This window comes from Dromaius novaehollandiae, chromosome 33, assembly GCF_036370855.1.
Source record: "Dromaius novaehollandiae isolate bDroNov1 chromosome 33, bDroNov1.hap1, whole genome shotgun sequence".
Taxonomy (NCBI): Eukaryota; Metazoa; Chordata; class Aves; order Casuariiformes; family Dromaiidae; genus Dromaius; species Dromaius novaehollandiae.
The window spans coordinates 814,823-835,824 of NC_088127.1; the positions used below are offsets into that span (position 1 = coordinate 814,823).

The 21,002-nt window shown below is 73.2% G+C and overlaps 1 protein-coding gene across 7 annotated transcripts in view; it reads right to left on the reverse strand.

Moving 5' to 3' along the window:
- Positions 1 to 1,973: 1,973 nt before the first annotated feature.
- Positions 1,974 to 21,002, reverse strand: part of NFIX (nuclear factor I X) — a 71,839-nt gene continuing 52,810 nt past the window's right edge. For 2 of the 7 annotated variants that reach the window (XM_064499354.1, XM_064499353.1), the window contains 8 exons: positions 17,974 to 18,430; positions 13,351 to 13,413; positions 12,400 to 12,474; positions 10,783 to 10,903; positions 8,993 to 9,144; positions 8,025 to 8,147; positions 6,535 to 6,707; positions 1,974 to 2,112 (listed from right to left, as the gene is read on the reverse strand). In XM_064499354.1, the coding sequence (XP_064355424.1) occupies positions 2,041 to 2,112; positions 6,535 to 6,707; positions 8,025 to 8,147; positions 8,993 to 9,144; positions 10,783 to 10,903; positions 12,400 to 12,474; positions 13,351 to 13,413; positions 17,974 to 18,430 (1,236 nt within the window). In that variant the 3' untranslated portion in view covers positions 1,974 to 2,040. Of the gene's footprint in view, positions 2,113 to 6,534; positions 6,708 to 8,024; positions 8,148 to 8,992; positions 9,145 to 10,782; positions 10,904 to 12,399; positions 12,475 to 13,350; positions 13,414 to 17,973; positions 18,506 to 21,002 lie in introns of all 7 variants that reach the window. The other 5 variants (XM_064499348.1, XM_064499347.1, XM_064499350.1 and 2 more) reach the window with 4 other exon arrangements.

Sequence of the window (21,002 nt, forward strand, 5' to 3'; positions counted from 1 at the left end):
GGGGGGGCCCAGGAGTCCGGGGCCCCAGGTGTTTGGGGCCCAGGGAGGTCCGGGGGGGCCTAGGCATTCGGGGGCCCAGGAGTCCGGGGGGGGGGGGCTAGGCAATCAGGGGCCCAGGTGTCCGAGGCAACCTGGTAGAGAGGGGCCCAGGCGTCCGGGGGGCCCAGGAGACCGGGGGGGCCCAGGAAGTCTGGGGGAATCAGGCACTCGGGGGGCCCAGGCGTCCGGGGGGCCCAGGCGTCCGGGGGGCCCAGGCATGCGGGAGGGGCCCAGGCGTCCGGGGAAAGGGCCTAGGCGTCAGGGCAGGGGGCCCAGGCGTCCGGGGAGGGACCCAGGCATGCGGGAGGGGCCCAGGCATCCAGGGGGCCCAGGCGTCCGGGGAGGGGACCCAGGCATGTGGGAGGGGCCCAGGCGTCCGGGGGGCCCAGGCGTCCGGGGGGCCCAGGCACGTGGCGGGCCCAGGCGTCCGGGCGGTGCCCCCCAACTCCGGCCGCCCTCCCGGCACGTGGCGGGGCCCAGGTGTCGGCCCCCCCCCCCCCCCCCAAAACCGCCGCCATGTGCCAAGCCGGGCGCGGCGCCGGTGCCCCATTGGCCGCCGCGGCACCGCACCACCGCGGCCGACCAATCAGGGCGGCCCTGCCCGCCGCAGCACCCCGCGGCCTGCCAAGCGCCCGCCCGGTGCCAGCCAATCAGCGGCGGCCCCTCCCCCACCCCGCCGGGGCCCCCGCCAGCCAATCCGCCGCCGCCTCGTCGCCCGCCGGGGCCCCCCATGGCCGCCCCCCCCCCCCCCCGTCCCATTGGCTCGGGGCCCGCGCCGCGGCCGCCTCCCGCGCCAGCCAATCGGCCGCCGGCGCCGCAGGGCAGCCGGCCAATCGGGCGTCGTGCCACGCGCCGGGGGGCCAATGGGGCGCCCCGCTGGGGGTCGCGACCCCCCCCGGCCCGCGGGGCCCTGGGACGTTGAGGGGGGGCCACAGCGACGACACCCCATTGGCGGTTGCTGTGGCGACGCGGGGGGGGGCAGGGCCCCACCCGGCCATTGTGTCCCCCCCCCCCCCCCCCCCCCCCCCGGCAGTGCCCGGCGGTGACATCATGTCTCGTCGCCCCCGGCAACGAGACGGGCGGGACGTGATGGGGGAGGGGGGCTCCCAGTCCCCCCCCAGTTGCCTCCCAGTTTGGCGGCGGGGGCTGGGGGCGGCTCCCCTCCCCCGCTAATTAACGGCCTAATTAACCGATTAACCCACGGTGGCTGGGGGGGGGAGGGGCGGGGCCGGCTGGGACCCAGGCGTCCGGGGAAGGGGCCCAGGCATCCGGGATTGGGGGCCCAGGCGTCCGGGGAAGGGCCCAGGCGTCCGGGACTGGGAGCCCAGGCGTCCGGGACAGAGGACCCAGGCGTTTGGGGAGGGGCCCAGGTGTCCGGGAGGGGCCCAGGCGTCTGGGGAGGGGACCCAGGCATTTGGGGAGGGGCCCAGGCGTCCGGTGAGGGGGCCCAGGCGTCCGGGAGGGGCCCAGGCGTCCGGGAGGGGCCCAGGCGTCCGGGACGAGGACCCAGGCGTTTGGGGAGGGGCCCAGGCGTCCAGGGTGAGGGGCCCAGGCGTCGGGGGAGGGGACCCAGGCGTTTGGGGAGGGGCCCAGGCGTCCGGGAGGGGCCCAGGCGTCCGGGGTGAGGGGCCCAGGCGTCCGGGACAGAGGACCCAGGCGTTTGGGGAGGGGCCCAGGCGTCCGGGGAGGGGACCCAGGTGTTTGGGGAGGGGCCCAGGCGTCCGGGGAGGGGCCCAGGCGTCCGGGAGGGGCCCAGGCGTCCGGGTGAGGGGCCAGGCGTCCGGGACAGAGGACCCAGGCGTTTGGGGAGGGGCCCAGGGTCCGGGGAGGGGACCCAGGTGTTTGGGGAGGGGCCCAGGCGTCGGGACAGAGGACCCAGGCGTTTGGGGAGGGGCCCAGGCGTCCGGGACAGAGGACCCAGGCGTTTGGCGAGGGGCCCAGGTGTCCGGGACGGGGGCCCAGGCGTCCGGGGCGGCCCTACCTGCGCCTGCTGGGGGAGGTTTAGAAAGTTGCCGTCCCGGGGTCCGAGGCCGACAAAGCGGTTGGCAGCGGCGGAGCCTGGCGCTGCGAATGCTGCGGGGACGGCGGCCGTCAGCGCGCGGGCGACGCGTGTGCGACGCGTGTGCGAGGCGTGTGCGACGCGTGTGCGAGGCGTGTGCGAGGCCAGGAGCGCCCGCGAGCGTGCAAACGCACGGGGGAGGGGCGGCACGCCCGCCCGCCCGCGCCCCGCCGTCAGCGCGCACACGTGAGCGTGCAAGGACACGCGTGCACACGTGTTAGCGCACACGCGGGCGTGCGCGGGTGCGTGTGTGCGCACGGGGGGGGTGCAAGCGCGTGTGCGTGCGAGGCGGCGCGGTGGAGGGGGGGGAAGGGGGACGTGCACGCTTGCACACGCGTGTGCGGGGCCGCCGGGCTGCTCATTTGCGGGCGGCCCCGGCCCCCCCCCCGCGCCCCCCCCCAGCCCACAGAGAACGGACGGAGGAAGCAAACAGAACATGAATGGTGGTTCTGGGCCCCCCCCCAACCCCCCCCACGGAGGGCCCAGGCGTCCGGGAGGGCCCAGGCGTCCGGGTGGCCCCCCCCCCCCCCACTCCCACCCCCGGGGGACCCAAAACCACCGCCAAAAAGGGGGGAAAAAGGGGGAAAATGGAGAAGGAGAAGGAAAAGGGGAGCGAAGAGGCGGCGCCGGGGGGACGGGGACGGGGACAGGGACGGGGACAAGGGACAAGGATGGGATGACGATGGCCGAGGCGACGGGGACGATGACGCATGGGGCAGCCGGGCCGGCCTCTGCCACCCTGGGGCACCTCGGGCCACCGTGTCCCCATCCCCAGGGGTGTCCCCAGCCCCCGGCCCCGGCCCCTGCCCCCACCCCGGTCCCCCTGCGCCCGGCCCTGTCCCCTGTCCCCACGGGTGTCCCCGTCCCCTGTCCCCACGGGTGTCCCCGTCCCCTGTCCCCATCCCCTGTCCCCCCGCGGTGCCCTGGCCGCGTGCCGGTGGCAGGTGCCGGTGGGCGGTGGCCGCGGGGATGCCATGAGGTGCCATGGGGGTGCTATGGGGTGCCATGGGGTGGCCATGGGGTGCTATGGGGTGCCATAGGGTGCTATGGGGTGCCATGAGGTGCCATGGGGTGCTATGGGGGTGCCATGGGGTGCATGGGGTGCTGCAGGATGCCATGAGGTGCCATGGGGTGCTATGGGGTGCCATGGGACACCGTGGGGTGCTATGGGGTGCTATGGAGGTGCCATGGGGTGCCATGGGGTGCACGGGATGCCATGGGGTGCCATGGGGTGCTATGGGGTGCATGGAGTGCCATGGGGTGCCCTGGGGATGCATGGGATGCTATAGGGTGCTATGGGGCACCATGGGGTGCCACAGGTTGCTATGGGGTGCCGCAAGATGCCACGGGGTGCTGTGGGATGCCATGGGGTGCCATGGGGTGCTATGGGGTACCGCGGGGTGCTATGGGGTGCCACAGGGGTGCATGGGATGCCATGGGGTGCCATAGGGTGCTATAGGGTGCCATGGGATGCCATGGGGTGCCATGGTGGTGCATGGGATGCTTTGGGGTGCCGTGGGGTGCCATGGGGTGCTGTGAGGTGCCACGGGATGCTATGGGGTGCCATGGGGTGCATGGAGTGCCATGGGGTGCCATGGGGTGCCATGGGGTGCTATGGGGTGCCATGGGGTGCCATAGGGATACATGGGGGTGCATGGGGATGCCATGGGGCACAGGGGGGTGCCACGGGGTGCCATGGGGTGCCGTGGGGATGCATGAAGGTGCTATGGGGTGCCGTGGGGTGCCGTGGGGCACAGGGGGGTGCCAGGGGGTGCTATGGGGTGCCAGGGGATGCTATAGGGTGCCGTGGGGATGCATGAAGATGCTATGGGGTGCCATGGGGTGCCGTGGGGTGCTGTGGAGATGCATGAAGGTGCTATGGGGATGCTATGGGGTGCCATGGGGTGCTGTGGGGTGCCATGGGGATGCATGAAGGTGCTATGGGGTGCCATGGGGTGCTGTGGGGTGCCGGGGGGATGCATGAAGGTGCCGTGGGGTGCCATGGGGTGCCATGGGGTGCTGGGTGGATGCATGAAGGTGCTATGGGGTGCCATGGGGTGCCATGGGGTGCCGGGGGGATGCATGAAGGTGCTATGGGGTGCCATGGGGTGCCATGGGGTGCCGGGGGGATGCATGAAGGTGCTATGGGGTGCATGGCGATGCCATGGGGTGCCATGGGGTGCCATGGGGTGCCGGGGGGATGCATGAAGGTGCTATGGGGATGCTATGGGGTGCCGTGGGGTGCCGTGGGGATGCTATAGGGTGCCGTGGGGATGCATGAAGGTGCCGTGGGGTGCTATGGGGTGCCATGGGGATGCACAAAGGTGCTATGGGGCGCATGGCGATGCCATAGGGTGCTATGGGGTGCCGTGGGATGCTATAGGGTGCCATGGGGTGCCGTGGGGATGCATGAAGGTGCCATGGGGATGCATGAAGGTGCTATGGGGTGCCATGGGGTGCCGTGGGGCACGGGGGTGCCGGGGGGGCGGGCACTTACAGGGCGACGGCGGGGCGGGCGCAGCGCCCTCGGGGCCGGCGCCGGTGGCCTTGGCGTCGGGGAGGGGCAGCGGCACCGGGCGGGCCACGGGCGGCGGCGGCACCACGAAGGCGCCCGCGGGGCGACCGGCACCGGCACCGGCACCGGCACCGGGACCAGAACCGGCACCAGAACCGGAACCGGGACCGGCACCGGCACCGCAGGGCTGCAAGCACAAACAGCGTCAGGCGTGCACGGGGGGCTTTGCACGGGGGCTTTGCACGGGGGCTTTGCAGGGGGGGCTTTGCATGGGGGCTTTGCACAAGGGCTCGTGCACGGGGGGCTTTGCACGGGGGGCTTTGCAGGGGGGGCTTGCACGGGGGCTTTGCATGGGGGGCTTTGCACGGGGGGCTTTGCACAAGGGCTCGTGCACAGGGGGGCTTTGCACGGGGGCTTTGCAGGGGGGGGCTTTGCACAGGGGCTTTGCACAAGGGCTCGTGCACGGGGGGCTTTGCACAGGGGGCTTTGCACGGGGGCCCTGGCATGGGGGGGCCTTGCATGGGGGTCTTGCACGGGGGGCCTTGCACGGGGGTCTCACATGGGGGGTCTTGCACGAGGGCCCTGGCACGGGGGTCTCGCACGGGGGCCCTGGCATGACGGTCCTCACGCAGGGGGGCCTTGCACGGGGGTCTTGCACGGGGGCTTTGCACGGGGGGGGGCCTTGCACGGGGGCCTTGCACGAGGGCCCTGGCACCCCGGGGTGACCCCTCGCACGGGGGGGCCTGTCCCTACCGCAGGCAGCGGGACCCCCGGGGCCTCATTTGCATACAGGCCCCGCCCCCCGGGGCTGCATTTGCATGCCAGCCCCACCCCAGCACCTCATTTGCATAAGGACCCACCTCCGTGGCAGGCTGGCACCGCCTCTGCTGCCTCATTTGCATGCAGAGCCACGCCCCCGGCAGCTCATTTGCATACCGCAGCACCGCCAGGGCCTCATTTGCATACCGGGCCCTGTCCTGCATAGGCCCCGCCTCCACGGCGCCGTCCGCAGCCAGGCCCCGCCCCCAGGACCTATTCTGCATAGGCCCCGCCCCTGGGACATCATTTGCATGCAGACCCCGCCTCCCAGCCTCATTTGCATACAGGCCCCGCCTCCGGGGCACGTGTTGCTGCGGAGGTCCCAGCTCTCCACCCCACGCAGACCCCCCTGTACTGGTCCCAGTGCCCCACATACTGGTCCCAGTGCCCCTATGGGCCCCGCATACTGGTCCCAGCGCCCCACATACTGGTCCCAGTGCCCCTATAAGCCCCCTGTACTGGTCCCAGTGCCCCACATACTGGTCCCAGTGCCCCTATGGGCCCCACATACTGGTCCCAGTGCCCCACATACCGGTCCCAGTGCCCCTATGGACCCTGCATACTGGTCCCAGTGCCCCTATGAGCTCCCTGTACTGGTCCCAGTCCCCATAAAGACCCTGTCTACTGGTCCCAGTGCTCCTACAGACCCCTGTACTGGTCCCAGTACCCACACAGACCCCATATACTGATCCCAGTACCCATACTGGACCCACATACTGGTCCCAGTGCCTGTACAGATCCCCTGTGTGGCTCCCAGCACCTGCGTAGACCCCATATACTGGTCCCAGTACCCATACTGGACTGGCACACTCATCCCAGTACCCATCCTGGACATGCGTACTGCTCCCAGCGCCTGCCCAGACTCCATACTGGTCCCAGCACCCCCTGCACACTGGTCCCAGCACCCCCCAGAGCCTCATCCGCGGGGGGGGGGGGGGGGGGGGACAGACCCAGGCGCCGGATGGAGAGACGGAGACGGAGACGAGGGGGCGCGCGGCAGGGTCCCCCCGCGTGCGCAGGCGTGTGCAGGCGTGTGCGTGCGTGTGCAGGCGTGTGCAGGCGTGTGCGTGCGCGTGCACGCGCGTGCGGGCGCGGGACCCACCTGGGCGGGGGCCGGGGCGGCGCCGTCGGCGCAGACGAACTGCACGAACTCCTTGAGCGAGTCCTGGCCGTGCGGGTGGTAGCGGATGGTGGGGTGGGCGAAGTAGGGCCCCGCCTGCGGCAGCAGCGAGCCCGACGGGAAGTGCAGCGCCGACGCCGGCGCCCGGGGGCTGCCTGCGGCGCGGCACCGCGTCAGCGCCCCGGGGCCCAGGCGTCCGGGCAGCCCTGTCCCAGGGGTGGGGACGCCCATCGGGGCCCAGGCGTCCGGGCCCCCCGACCATGGGGTGGGGATGGCCATAGGGGCCCAGGCGTCCGGGCAGCCCTGTCCCCGGGGTGGGGATGGCCATCGGGGCCCAGGCGTCCGGGCAGCCCTGTCCCAGGGGTGGGGACGCCCATAGGGGCCCAGGCGTCCGGGCAGCCCTGTCCCAGGGTGGGGATGGCCATAGGGGCCCAGGCGTCCGGGCAGCCCTGTCCCCGGGGTGGGGACGGCCATAGGGGCCCAGGCGTCCGGGCAGCCCCTGACCATGGGCTGCAGACACCCATAGGGGCCCAGGCGTCCGGGCAGCCCTGTCCCAGGGGTGGGGACGCCCATGGGGGCCCAGGCGTCCGGGCAGCCCTGTCCCGGGGTGGGGACGCCCATAGGGGCCCAGGCGTCCGGGCACTGTCCCCCTGGGGTGCACACGCCCATAGGGGCCCAGGCGTCCGGGCAGCCCTGTCCCCGGGGTGGGGATGGCCATCGGGGCCCAGGCGTCCGGGCAGCCCTGTCTCAGGGTGGGGATGGCCATAGGGGCCCAGGCGTCCGGGCAGCCCTGTCTCAGGGTGGGGATGGCCATAGGGGCCCAGGCGTCCGGGCAGCCCTGTCTCAGGGTGGGGATGGCCATAGGGGCCCAGGCGTCCGGGCAGCCCTGTCCCCGGGGTGGGGACGCCCATGGGGGCCCAGGCGTCCGGGCAGCCCTGTCCCAGGGTGGGGATGGCCATAGGGGCCCAGGCGTCCGGGCAGCCCTGTCTCAGGGTGGGGACGCCCATAGGGGCCCAGGCGTCCGGGCAGCCCTGTCCCAGGGTGGGGACGCCCATAGGGGCCCAGGCGTCCGGGCAGCCCTGTCCCAGGGTGGGGATGGCCATAGGGGCCCAGGCGTCCGGGCAGCCCTGTCTCAGGGTGGGGACGCCCATAGGGGCCCAGGCGTCCGGGCCCCCCCGACCATGGGGTGGGGACGCCCATAGGGGCCCAGGCGTCCAGGGGTTTGGGGGGGTCCCAGGAAGGTCCTGGGGGGTCCTAGGAGCCCCGGGGGGGTCCCAGGGGTCCCGGGGGGGGTCTGGGGGGGGCCGGGGGGGGCTCACCTGGCCGCACGCCGGCGAGGACCATGCGGGGGGCTCAGGGGGGGCCCGGGTGTCCGGGGGGGTGCCGGGGGGTTGCGGGGGCCGGGGGGGGCCGGGGGGGCCGGGGGAGGCCCGGGGGGGCCCGGGGGTGCGGGGGGGGCCGGGGGGGCTCACCTGGCCGCACGCCGGCGAGGACGGGCAGCGGGTGGTGGCCGAAGGCCATGCGGGGGGTGGCCCCGTGCCCCGACAGGGCGCTGCAGAAGTCCAGCTTCCCCGACTTCTTCAGGGCGCCCGGGCCTGGGGGGGGGACGGGGGGGGGCTGGGACCCCCAGCGACCCCCCCCCAAGTCCCCTAGAGCCCCTCCAGCCCCCCCCCCCGGACCCCCAACCCCCCCAGGCCCCTGGGCCCCTCCCGGACCCCCAGCGACCCCCCCCCCGGTCCCCCTGGAGCCAAGGGACCCCCAGCCCCCCCCAGGAGCCCCCCCATGGCCCCCCCACAGCCCCCCCACGGGCTCTGTACCCCCTGCACCCCCCAGCCCCCCCACTGCCCCCCATATACCCTATAGCCCCCCCGAGCCCCCCATAGCCCTGTGCCCCCCCACCCCATAGCCCCCAAGACCCCCAGAGCCCCAGAGCCCCCCCCGAGCCCCCCCATAGCCCCATCCCCCCATGCGCCCTATAGCCCCCCTGAGCCCCCCCATAGCCCTGTGCCCCCCCCACAACCCATAGCCCCCCCGAGCCCCCCCATAGCCCTGTGCCCCCCCTCACCCCACAGCCCCCCCATAGCCCCGTGCCCCCCCACCCCATAGACCCCAAGACCCCCAGAGCCCCCCCGAGCCCCCCCATAGCCCTGTGCCCCCCCCACCCCATAGCCCCCCGAGCCCCCCATAGCCCTGTGCCCCCCCCACCCCATAGCCCCCAAGACCCCCAGAGCCCTATAGCCCCCCCGAGCCCCCCCATAGCCCCGTGCCCCCCCACCCCATAGCCCCCCCGAACCCCCCATAGCCCTGTGCCCCCCCCACAACCCATAGCCCCCCCATAGCCCCCAAGACCCCCCCTTAGCTCCATCCCCTCTGTGCCCCCCCCATACGCCCCATAGCTCCTGCACCCCCCGTGCCCCCCCCCGTGCCCCCCCCCACGCACCGGCGTCGCCGTCGGGGGCCCAGGCGCCCTGGCTGCTGCCGGGGGCGGGGGAGCGGCCCGGCCCCCCCGGCCCCCCCGGCCCCCCCGGGTAGAAGCCGCCGTCGTCGCCCTCCAGCTCGGCCTCCTCCAGCGCCTTGGGCCGCTTGCTGGAGCTGCCCCCCCCGCCCCCCCCCGTCAGACCCCCCCCCCCGGCAGCACGCAGCACCGGGGGGGGGGCACGGGGGGGGCACGGGGGGGCTGGGGGGGACCAGGGGGCACCGGGGGGGCTGGGGGCACAGGGGGCACCGGGGGGGGCTGGGGGGGGCATGGGGGGCACTGGGGACATGGGGGGCACATGAGGGGGGCACCAGGGACACGGGGGGTGCCAGGGACATGGGGGGCACCGGGGGGGGCACCAGGGACATGGGGGGGGCACATGGGGGGCACTGGGGCCATGGGGATGCTGGGGACATGGAGGGCAATGGGGACATGGGGGGCACTGGGGGGGCACCGGGGACATGGGGGACATGGGGGGCATTGGGGGGGCACCAGGACACGGGGGGTGCCAGGGACATGGGGGACATGGGGGGCACTGGGGGGGGCACCAGGGCCATGGGGGGTGCCAGGGCCATGGGGGCCATGGGGGGCACTGGGGGGGCACCGGGGCCATGGGGGGCACCGGGGGGCATTTGGGGTGGGGGCCGGGGGGGCCGGGCAGTTTGGGGGGACAGGAGGGGCCCCCGAGGCCCTTGGGGATGGGGGGGGCAGAGGGGGTCCCGGGGGGTCACGAGGGGCCGGGGGGGTCTGAGGGGTCCCGGGGGGCTTTGGGGGGTCCCAAGAGTTGCAGGGGGGAGGTGGGGGGTCCCGAGGGGTTTGGGGGGGTCATGAGGGGTCCCAGGGGGTCCCAGGGGGTCCCAGGGGGGTCCCAGGGAGTTTAGGGGGGTCCCAGGGGTGTGTTGGGGGTCCCAGGGAGTTTGGGGGGGCCCAGGGGGTCCTGGGGAGTTTGGGGGGGTCCCAGAGGGTCCCGGGGGGTATTGGGGGGTCCCAGAGAGTTTGGGGGGGGTCCCAAGGGTTGCTGGGGGATCTGGGGGGTCCCAAGGAATCCCAGGGGGTCCCGGAGGGAGTTGGGGGATCCCAGGGGGTTTTGGGGGGTCCCAGAGGGTCCCGGGGGGTGTTGGGGGGTCCTGGGGGGGTCCCGGGGAGTTTGGGGGGGTCCCAGAGGGTCCTGGCGGGTTTTGGGGGGTTTTGGGGGGTCCCAGAGGGTCCCGGGGGGTGTTGGGGGGTCCTGGGGGGTTTTGAGGGGTCCCAGAGAGTTTGGGGGGGTCCCAAGGGTTGCTGGGGGGTCTGGGGGGTCCCAAGGAGTCCCAGGGGGGTTTGGGGGGGTCCCAAGGGTTGCAGGGGGTGTTGGGGGTCCCAGGGGGTTTTGGGGAGTCCTGGGGGGTTTGGGGGGGTCCCAAGGGTCCCGGGGGGTTTTGGGGGGGTCCCAGGTGGTGTTGGGGGGTCCCGGGGGTTTTGGGGGGTCCCGGGGAGTTTGGGGGGTCCCGGAGCGAGTTGGGGGGTCCCGGGGGGTGTTGGGGGGTCCCAAGGGTCCCGGGGGGTTTTGGGGGGTCCCGGAGGGAGTTGGGGGGTCCCGGGGGTTTTGGGGGGTCCCGGGGAGTTTGGGGGGTCCCGGAGCGAGTTGGGGGGTCCCGGGGGGTGTTGGGGGGTCCCAAGGGTCCCGGGGGGTTTTGGGGGGTCCCGGAGGGAGTTGGGGGGTCCCGGGGGGTGTGGGGGGGGTGCCGGGGGGTGCGGGGGGGTGCCGGGGGGCTTACCTGGCGGCGGGGGGGGCGGGGAGGGCGCGGCGGCCCAGGGCCACCTGGCCGAGGCCGTAGTAGCCGGGGCTCTCCAGGTCGGCCAGCGAGAAGCCGGGGCCCGACGCCGCCGCCACCGGCGCTGCGGGGCCGCGTCAGCCGCCGCACACGCGTGTGCGACCCACGGCCGGGCCGGGCACACGCGTGTGCGGCGCACGAGGCAGCCGGCTGCAGGCACGTGCGATGCGCGAGGGGCTGGGGCGCACGCGTGTGCGGTGCACGGGGCAGCGGGGTGCACACGCGTGTGCGGTGCACGGGGGAGCGGGGGGCACACGCGTGTGCGATGCATGGGGGAGCTGGGTGCACACGCGTGTGCGATGCACGGGGGAAGCGGGGCACACACATGTGCAAGGCATGCAGCAGCTGGGGCACACGCGTGTGCGATGCACAGGGGAGCTGGGTGCACACGCGCGTGCGATGCACGGAGGAGCTGGGTGCACACACGCGTGCAATGCACGGGGGAAGCGGGGCACACACGTGTGCAAGGCATGCAGCAGCTAGGGCACACGTGTGTGCGATGCACAAGGGAGCTGGGTGCACACGCGTGTGCGATGCACGGGGGAGCGGGGGGCACACGTGTGCAAGGCATGCAGCAGCTGGGGCACACGCGTGTGCGATGCACGGGGGAGCGGGGGGGCACACGCGTGTGCGATGCACGGACGAGCTGGGTGCACACACGCGTGCAATGCACGGGGGAAGCGGGGCACACACGTGTGCAAGGCATGCAGCAGCTGGGGCACACGCGTGTGCGATGCACGGGGGAGCAGGGTGCACACGCGTGTGCAGTGCAGGAAGGGCTGGGGCACACGCGTGTGCGATGCACGGGGGATTCAGGTGCACACGCGTATGCAATGCATGCGGCAGCCGGAGCACACGCGTGTGCAACGCACAAGGGCCCAGGGCACACGCGTGTGCAACGCCCCGGGGACACGCATGCACCCCCCCAGCCTTGCACACGCGTGTGCACGCTCACACGCATGACCGCACGGGGAGTGCTGCCCCCCCGCCGGCTGCCACAAGCCCCGCCCCCTCCACAGGCCCCGCCCCCTCCACAAGCCCCGCCCCCGGGGGGTCCCAAGGGGGGGCTGCCCGGCGGCTCCCCCCACCCCAGTGCTCCCAGTCCCTCCCAGTCCCTCCCAGTGCTCCCAGTTGGCCCCAGTGCTCCCAGTCTTCCCTGAGGCTCCCAGTCTGTCCCAGTGCTCCCAGTTGGCCCCAGGGCTCCCAGTCTGCCCCAGCACTCCCAGTCCCTCCCAGTCCCTCCCAGTGCTCCCAGTGCCCCAGCAGCACTCACTCTGGGACACGTGCACCAGCTCGGCCACGTTCCAGACGCCCCAGTGCTCCCAGTCCCTCCCAGTGCTCCCAGTGCTTCCAGTCCCTCCCAGTGCTCCCAGTCCCTCCCAGTGCTCCCAGTGCCCCAGCAGCACTCACTCTGGGACACGCGCACCAGCTCGGCCACGTTCCAGACGCCCCAGTGCCTCCCAGTCCCCCCCAGTCCCTCCCAGTCCCCCCCAGTCCCTCCCAGTCCCTCCCAGTGCTCCCAGTCCCTCCCAGTGCTCCCAGTGCCCCAGCAGCACTCACTCTGGGACACGCGCACCAGCTCGGCCACGTTCCAGACGCCCGAGGTGACGAAGCTCTCCTGGAAGACCAGGTGCCCTGCGGCGCCCCGCACCTCGCACACGCGTGTGCAACACGCCACGGACACGCGTGTGCGACGGGGGACACACCACGGGCACGCGTGTGCAGCACGGGGACACACCACAGACACGCGTGTGCGGCACGGGGACACGCACGGGACACGGGGACACAGGGACACACGTGGGACACGGGGACACACGCGTGTGCGGCACAGGGACACGCCACGGACACGCGTGTGCGACAGGGGGACACACGTGTGTGCGGCACAGGGACACGCGTGGGACCTGGGGACACACGCGTGTGCAACACACGGGGACACACGGGACACGGGGGCGCATGGGACAACGGGGACACGTGACAGCGGGGACATGCACACGCCAAGGGGGACACGCGTGTGGGGGGACACGCGTGTTGGGGGGACACGCGTGTTGGGGGGGCCGGGCCGCAGGGAGGGGCCGCAGAGGGCACTGGGGGGAACTGGGGGTTACTGGGGGGAACTGGGGGTTACTGGGGGCCCTGGAGGCTACAGGGAGCTGCTGGGGGCACTGGGAGGAACTGGGAGCACTGGGGGGGACATGAAGGGGCACTGGGGGCTACTGGGAGCACTGGGGACCCGGGGGGGGCACTGGGAGCTGGGAGGGGGCACTGGGAGCCCGGGGGGGACACTGGGGGCTCGGGGGGGGCACTGGTGGCACTGGGAGCCCAAGGGGGGGCACTGGGAGCTGGGAGGGGGCACTGGGGACCTGGGGGGGGCACTGGTGTCCGGGGGGGCCCAGGCGTCTGGGGGGGGGGCACTGGGAGCTGGGGGGGGCCCAGGCGTCCGGGGGGAGCCCAGGCGTCCTGGGGGGGCCCAGGCGTCCGGGGGGGGCCCAGGCGTCCGGGGGGGGGTCTCACCGTTGGGCAGCGGTTTGATGTCGGCCTCCCCTTGCTGGTTTGCACCGTCCGTCTGTCCCGATTCTGCGGGGGGGGGGGGGTCAGCCCGGACGCCTGGGCCCCTCCCCGCAGTGGGGGGGGGTGGTGGTGAAGGGCTCCTTGTTCCCGCGGGGTCGCGCGAGGTCAGCGGCCGTGGGGAGCCCGTGCCCGCGGCCCCCCCCCCCAGGGGCCCAGGTGTCCGGGTGCCCCCACCCAGACCCCCCCGGGCCCAGGCGTCCGGGTGCCCCCCCACCCCAGGGGCCCAGGCGTCCGGGTGCCCCCACCCAGACCCCCCCCGGGCCCAGGCGTCCGGGAACCCCCCCACCTCAGGGGCCCAGGCGTCCGGGTGCCCCCACCCAGACCCCCCCGGGCCCAGGCGTCCGGGTGCCCCCCCACCCCAGGGGCCCAGGCGTCCGGGTGCCCCCACCCAGACCCCCCCCGGGCCCAGGCGTCCGGGAACCCCCCCACCTCAGGGGCCCAGGCGTCCGGGTGCCCCCACCCAGACCCCCCCGGGCCCAGGCGTCCGGGTGCCCCCCCACCTCAGGGGCCCAGGCGTCCGGGTGCCCCCACCCAGACCCCCCCCGGGCCCAGGCGTCCGGGAACCCCCCCACCTCAGGGGCCCAGGCGTCCGGGTGCCCCCACCCAGACCCCCCCGGGCCCAGGCGTCCGGGAACCCCCCCACCTCAGGGGCCCAGGCGTCCGGGTGCCCCCACCCAGACCCCCCCGGGCCCAGGCGTCCGGGTGCCCCCCCACCCCGGGGGCCCAGGCGTCCGGGCACCCCAAGTCCTGGGGGGGGGACACATAAAGCAAGGTGGGGGGGTGGGGGGGCCGCACGGGGGGGCCGCGGGGGGGGGAGGCGGCGCGGGGCCGGGCCGGGGGCCAGGAAGGTGCTGGCCCCCCGCCAACGGGCAGCGCCGACAAAGGGGCCATTGTCTGCGGCGGGAGGGCGGGGGGGGGGCGCCCGGACGCCTGGGCCCCTCCACTGCAACCCCCCCCCCCCCGGCCCCGGAGGCCTGGGCCCCCCCCCGCTGCAATGGCCCCCCAGGCCCGGACGCCTGGGCCCCCCTGCTGCAACCCCCCCCCAGACCCGGACGCCTGGGCCCCCCTGCTGCAACCCCCCCCCCCGACCCGGACGCCTGGGCCCCCGCTGCGGCCCCCACCCCGGATGCCTGGGCCCCCCCGCTGCAACCCCCGCCAGCCCCGGACGCCTGGGCCCCCCGCAATAGCCCCCCCCAGCCCAGGACACCTGGGCCCCCCCCCGCCACAGCCCCCAGGCCCGGACGCCTGGGCCCCCTCCTGCAACCCCCCCCCCAGCCCCAGACACCTGGGCCCCCCCACTGCAACCCCCCCCGACCCGGACGCCTGGGCCCCGGACGCCCCCCACACACACACGCCGGGTCCCGGGGGCCCAGGCGTCCGGGCAGGGCCGCCCGTGTCCCCCCCGCGGGGTCGGAGGTCGCGTGCCGGGGTCGCGACCTCCGCGGGTGGCACGTGGCAGGCGCCCGCCGCCCCTCCCCCGCCCGGACGCCTGGGCCCCCCAGACGCCTGGGCCCCGGCGGCGGTGCCACCAACCCCCCCCAGCGGGTCCCCGTCCCTGCATCACCCCTGTCCCCGCGTCGTCCCCATATTGTCCCCGTCCCCGTGTCACCGTCCTGCGCGTGTCCCCGTCCCCGCGCGTGTCCGCGTCCCCATGCGTGTCCCTGTGTCCCCATCCCTGTTGTCCCCGTGCACGTCCCTGTCCCCATGTCCCCGTCCCCATGTTGTCCCTGTCCCTGCGTCACCCTGTCCCCGTGTCCCCCCCGTCCCCGTGTCCCCCCCGTGCCGTCCCTGTCCCCGAGCGGGTCCCCAGGGCGTGTGCGTGTTCCCGTGCAGGCGTGTGGCACGGCGTGGAGCACGCGGCAGGGACACGGCACACGCGGCACACGGCACACGGCACACGAAATGGCGCGGCACGTGGAGCGCGATGCACGGCACGGCACACGGCACACGGCACACGGCACACGGCACGGCACCGCATGCAGCACGGCACGCAGTGCACGGTGCATGACGTGCAGCACGGCACACGCAGCACGGCACACGGCACACAATGCATGGCACACGCAGCACGGCACACGCAGCACGGCACACGCAGCACGGCATGCAGCACGGCACACGATGCACGGCACAGCACACGCAGCACGGCACACGCAGCACGGCACACGCAGCACGGCACACGGCACACAATGCATGGCACACGCAGCACGGCACACGCAGCACGGTGCACGGCACGGCACGCCATGCAGCACAGCACACGGCACACGAAATGGCGCAGCACACGGGGCACCATGCACGACACGGCACACGGCACACGGCACGGCACACGGCACGCGGTGCACGGTGCATGATGCGCGGCACGGCATGACGCCCGGCACACGCAGCACGGCACACGCAGCACGGCACGGTGCATGATGCACGGCACGGCATGATGCCCGGCACACGCGGTGCCCGGCACACGCAGCACGGCACACGAAATGGCGCAGCACACGCAGCACACGCAGCACGGCACACGCAGCACGGCACAGTGCACGGTGCACGCGCCGTGACGCCCCGCTCGCACGCTCGTGTGCAAGCCCTCGTGCGCAGGCACACGCTGCCCGGCTCACGGCAACCCCCCGCGGCCCGCCGGCACGTAAACCGCGTCACACGCGTGTGCAAACCCGCGTGCAAGGGCACTGCCTGGGTCACGGCAAACCCTGCTGCAGCCCGACAGCATGTGGCTCTGCTCACACGCGTGTGCAAGCCCTCGTGCAAGGAGGCCCTGGGCACCGCCCGGCTCCTGGTGAAGCCCCCCGCCGCCCCCCTCGCCCACGTGCAAACCCTCGTGCAAAGCCTAGTGCAAGGACGCCCTGGGACGCTGCCCCACTCGCACGCGCGTGCAAAACTCTTGCACCAGGACGCCCCGGGGTGCTGCCCTGCTCGTGTGTGCGTGTGCAAACGCTTGTGCAAGGATGCCCCGGGGTGCTGCCCTGCTCGTGTGTGTGTGCAAACGCTTGTGCAAGGATGCCCCGGGGTGCTGCCCTGCTCGTGCGTGTGCAAACGCTTGTGCAAGGATGCCCCGGGGTGCTGCCCTGCTCGTGCGTGTGCAAACGCTTGTGCAAGGATGCCCCGGGGTGCTGCCCCGCTCGTGTGTGTGTGCAAACGCTTGTGCAAGGATGCCCCGGGGTGCTGCCCTGCTTGCACGCGTGCAACCCCTCGCACCAGGACGCCCCGGGATGCCCCCCTGCTTGCACGTGTGTGTGCAAATGCTTGCACCAGGATGTCCCAGGATGCCGCCCTGCTCACGCGTGTGTGCAAACGCTTGTGCAAGGAGGCACTGAGAAGGCGCCCTGCTTAGCATGTGTGCAACCCCTCGCACCAGGACGCCCCGGGATGCCGCCCTGCTCACGTGTGTGTGCAAACGCTTGCACTAGGATGCACCAGGACGTGGCCCCGCTCACACGTGCACGCAACCCCTCGCACGAGGACGCACCAGGACGCACCAGGACGCACCAGGACGCACCACAATGCACAAGGACGTGGCCCCACTTGCACGTGCATGCAGCCCCTTGCACGAGGATGCACCAGGACGTGGCCCTGCTCACATGCGCATGCAGCCCCTCGCACGAGGACGCACCAGGACATGACCCTGATTGCGTGTGCATGCAACCCCTCGCACGAGGATGCCCCGGGATGCCGCCCTGCTCACGTGTGTGTGCAAATGCTTGCACCAGGATGCACCAGGACGTGGCCCCGCTTGCACGTGCATGCACACGCTTGCACGAGGACGCACCAGGACGCCCCGGACACGGCCCCGCTCGCACACACACGCAACCCCTTGCACCAGGATGTCCCGGGATGCACCAGGATGCACCAGGACACGGCCCCGCTTGCACGTGCATGCAACCCCTCGCACCAGGACGCCCCGGGATGCCACCCTGCTCACGTGTGTGTGCAAATGCTTGCACCAGGATGCACCAGGATGCACCAGGACGTGGCCCCGCTTGCACGTGCATGCAACCCCTCGCACCAGGACGCAGCAGGACGCCCCGGACACGGCCCCGCTCGCACACACACGCAACCCCTCGCACCAGGATGTCCCGGGATGCACCAGGACACCCTGGGACGTGGCTCTGCTTGCACGCGCATGCAACCCCTCGCACGAGGACGCACCAGGATGCACCAGGACATGGCCCTGCTCGCACATGCTTGCACCAGGATGCACCAGGATGCACCAGGACGTGGCCCCGCTTGCACGTGCATGCACACGCTTGCACCAGGATGCACCAGGACATGGCCCTGCTTGCGCGTGCATGCAACCCCTCGCACCAGGATGTCCCGGGATGCACCAGGACACCCTGGGATGTGGCTCTGCTCGCACGCGCATGCAACCCCTCGCACGAGGATGCACCAGGACGCACCAGGACGTGGCCCCGCTCGCACGTGCATGCACACGCTTGCACCAGGACACAGCAGGACGCACCAGGACATGGCCCCGCTTGCACGTGCATGCACACGCTTGCACGAGGACGCCCCAGGACGCCCCGGACACGGCCCCGCCCGCCCGCCCGCCCCGCGGCAGCCGCTCACCGGGGCCGTGGACGAAGTAGGCCAGGTAGAGGTCGAGCTCCTTGACGGCGACGGCGATGTGGCGGGGCTGCACGCAGAGGCCCGGGCTGGCGCAGTGCGGCGCCTTGACGAGGCGCTCGCCGTCGGTGCTCTCCAGCGGCACGCCCTTGAAGAGGATCACCATGACCAGGTCGAGCCGCCACACCTTGTCGGCCTGCCGCAGGCAGTCGATGCGGCGGATCTTGCCCTTCTGGTCGGGGTTGGAGAGGACGCAGCACGCCGGCTTCTTGCCGGTGACGGAGAGCACGAAGTCCTCGCGGCACTCGGGCCGGATGTCCTTGCGCAGCTTGGCCAGCAGCCGCGAGGCCCACTTCTGCTTCACCTCGGCCTTCTCGCCCAGCAGCTCGTCCTTCACCGCCCGCTCCTCCTCCTTCGTCATCCTCTTCTCGTGCTTCTTGAAGTACTTGCGCTTGCGCGCCTGCAGGTTGAACCAGGTGTAGGAGAAGGCCCGGACGTGGGGCAGCAGCGCCTCGATGAACGGGTGGAACTCATCCTGCCGGGGGCACGCGCGTCACCCGCCCGCACCGGCACCCGCACCGGCACCGGCACCCGCACCCGCACCCGCACCCGCACCCGGATGCTCGGGCCCGGGCTCGGCCCGCGGAGCGGCCCCAAGCCCCGTCCCGGGGATCAGCCCCAGTCCCGGGGATCAGCCCTAATCCCAGTCCCGGGGATGCTCGGTCCCATCCTGGCCCCAGGGATCAGCCCCAAGCCCCGTCCCGGGGATGCTCAGGCCCGATCGGGGCCCGGGGATCAGCCCCAGTCCCGGGGATCAGCCCCAGTCCCGGGGATCAGCCCTAATCCCAGTCCCGGGGATGCTCGGTCCCATCCTGGCCCCAGGGATCAGCCCCAAGCCCCATCCCGGGGATGCTCAGGCCCGATCGGGGCCCGGGGATCAGCCCCAGTCCCGGGGATCAGTCCCAGTCCCAGCCCCAGGGATGCTCAGCCCCATCCTGGTCCCAGGGATCAGCCCTAATCCCAGTCCCGGGGATGCTCAGTCCCAATCCTGGCCCTGGGATCAGCCCCAGTCCCGGGGATCAGCCCCAGTCCCAGTCCCGGGGATGCTCAGCCCTGATCCCAGGGATGCTCAGTCCCAATCCTGGTCCCAGGGATCAGCCCCAGTCCCGGGGATCAGCCCTAATCCCGACCCAGGGAGCGGCCCCAAGCCCCGTCCCAGGGATGCTCGGGCCCGATCGGGGCCCTGGGATCAGCCCCAGTCCCGGGGATCAGCCCTAATCCCAGTCCCAGGGATGCTCGGTCCCGATCCTGGCCCTGGGATCAGCCCCAGTCCCGGGGATCAGCCCCAGTCCCAGTCCCGGGGATGCTCAGCCCTGATCCCAGGGATGCTCAGTCCCAATCCTGGTCCCAGGGATCAGCCCCAGTCCCAGGGATCAGCCCCAAGCCCAATCCCAGGGATCAGCCCTAATCCCGACCCAGGAATCAGCCCCAAGCCCTGTCCCGGGGATGCTCAGTCCCAATCCTGGCCCTGGGATCAGCCCCAGTCCCGGGGATCAGCCCCAGTCCCAGCCCCAGGGATGCTCAGCCCCATCCTGGTCCCAGCAACGCTCAGTCCCAGCCCTGGGAATCAGCCCCATCCTGGCCCCAGGGATCAGCCCTAATCCCAGGGATCAGCCCTAATCCCAGCCCCAGGGATGCTCAGCCCCACCCTGGTCCCAGCAACGCTCAGTCCCAGCCCCAGCCCTGGGAATCAGCCCCATCCTGGCCCCAGGGATCAGCCCTAATCCCAGGGATCAGCCCCAGTCCCAGCCCCAGGGATGCTCAGCCCCACCCTGGTCCCAGCAACGCTCAGCCCTGATCCCGGTCCCGGGGATCGGTCCCAGCCCCAGCCCCGGGAATCAGCTCCAATCCCAGCCCTGGGATCAGCCCCAGTCCCAGCCCCTGGGATGCTCAGTCCCGATCCCAGCCCCGGGGATCAGCCCTGATCCCAGTCCTGGGGATCAGCCCCGATCCCGGCCCCAGGATCAGCCCCAGCCCCAGGGACGCTCAGTCCCGATCCTGACCCCGGGGATCAGCCCCGATCCCGGCCTGGGGATGCTCAGTCCCGATCCCGGCCCCGGAGATCGCCCCGGACACGATCCCGGCCCCGGGGATCGCCCCAGCCTCAGCCCAGCTCCGAGGACTGACGCAGACCCCGGGAACGGCCCCGGGCCTGATCCGGGTCCTGGCATCGCCCCGAGCCCAGGGATCATCCCAACCCCCGGGGATCCGCAGCCCCGATCCCAACCCCGGGATCAACCCGGCCGCCGAGGACGCCTGGGCAGCGCCCCGATCCCGGGGAATCGTCCCGATCCCGGGGAATCGCTCCGATGCCGGGGAAGCCCGGGCCGGCCCCGGGGATCGCTCCGATCCCCGGGACGCACAGCCTGGCTCTGGGAATCGCTCCGATCCCGGGGAAGCCCGGACCGGCTCCGGGAATTGCTCCGACCTCGGAGAACTGCGGCCCGGCCCCAGGGAGCACCTGGATCCCAGGGAACCGCTCCGATCCCGGGGAACCGCGGCCCGGCTCTGGGAACCGCTCCGATCCCGGGGAAGCCCGGCCCGGCCCCGGGAATTGCTCTGATGCCGCAGAAATGCAGCCCGGCCCCGGGAATCGCTCCGATCCCGTAGAAACATGGCCCCGGGAATCGCTCCGATCCGGCAGAAACGCGGCCCCGGGAATCGCTCTGATCCCGGGGAAATGCAGGCCGGCCCCAGGGAACCGCTCCGATCCCTGGGAAACCGTGGCCCGGCCCAGGGATACGTCCGATCCCGGGGAAGCGCAGCCCGGCTCGGGGAATCGCTGCGGCCTCGGGAATGCCCAGCCTGGCCCCGGGATTGCTGCGATCCTGGAGAAACCGTGGCCCGGCCCCGGGATCGCTCCGATCCCGGGGAATCGCCCTGATCCCGGGGAAGCCCAGCCCGGCCCTAGGGATCACTCCGATCCCAGGGAACGGCTCGGATCCCGGGGAATCGCTGCGGCCTCGGGAATG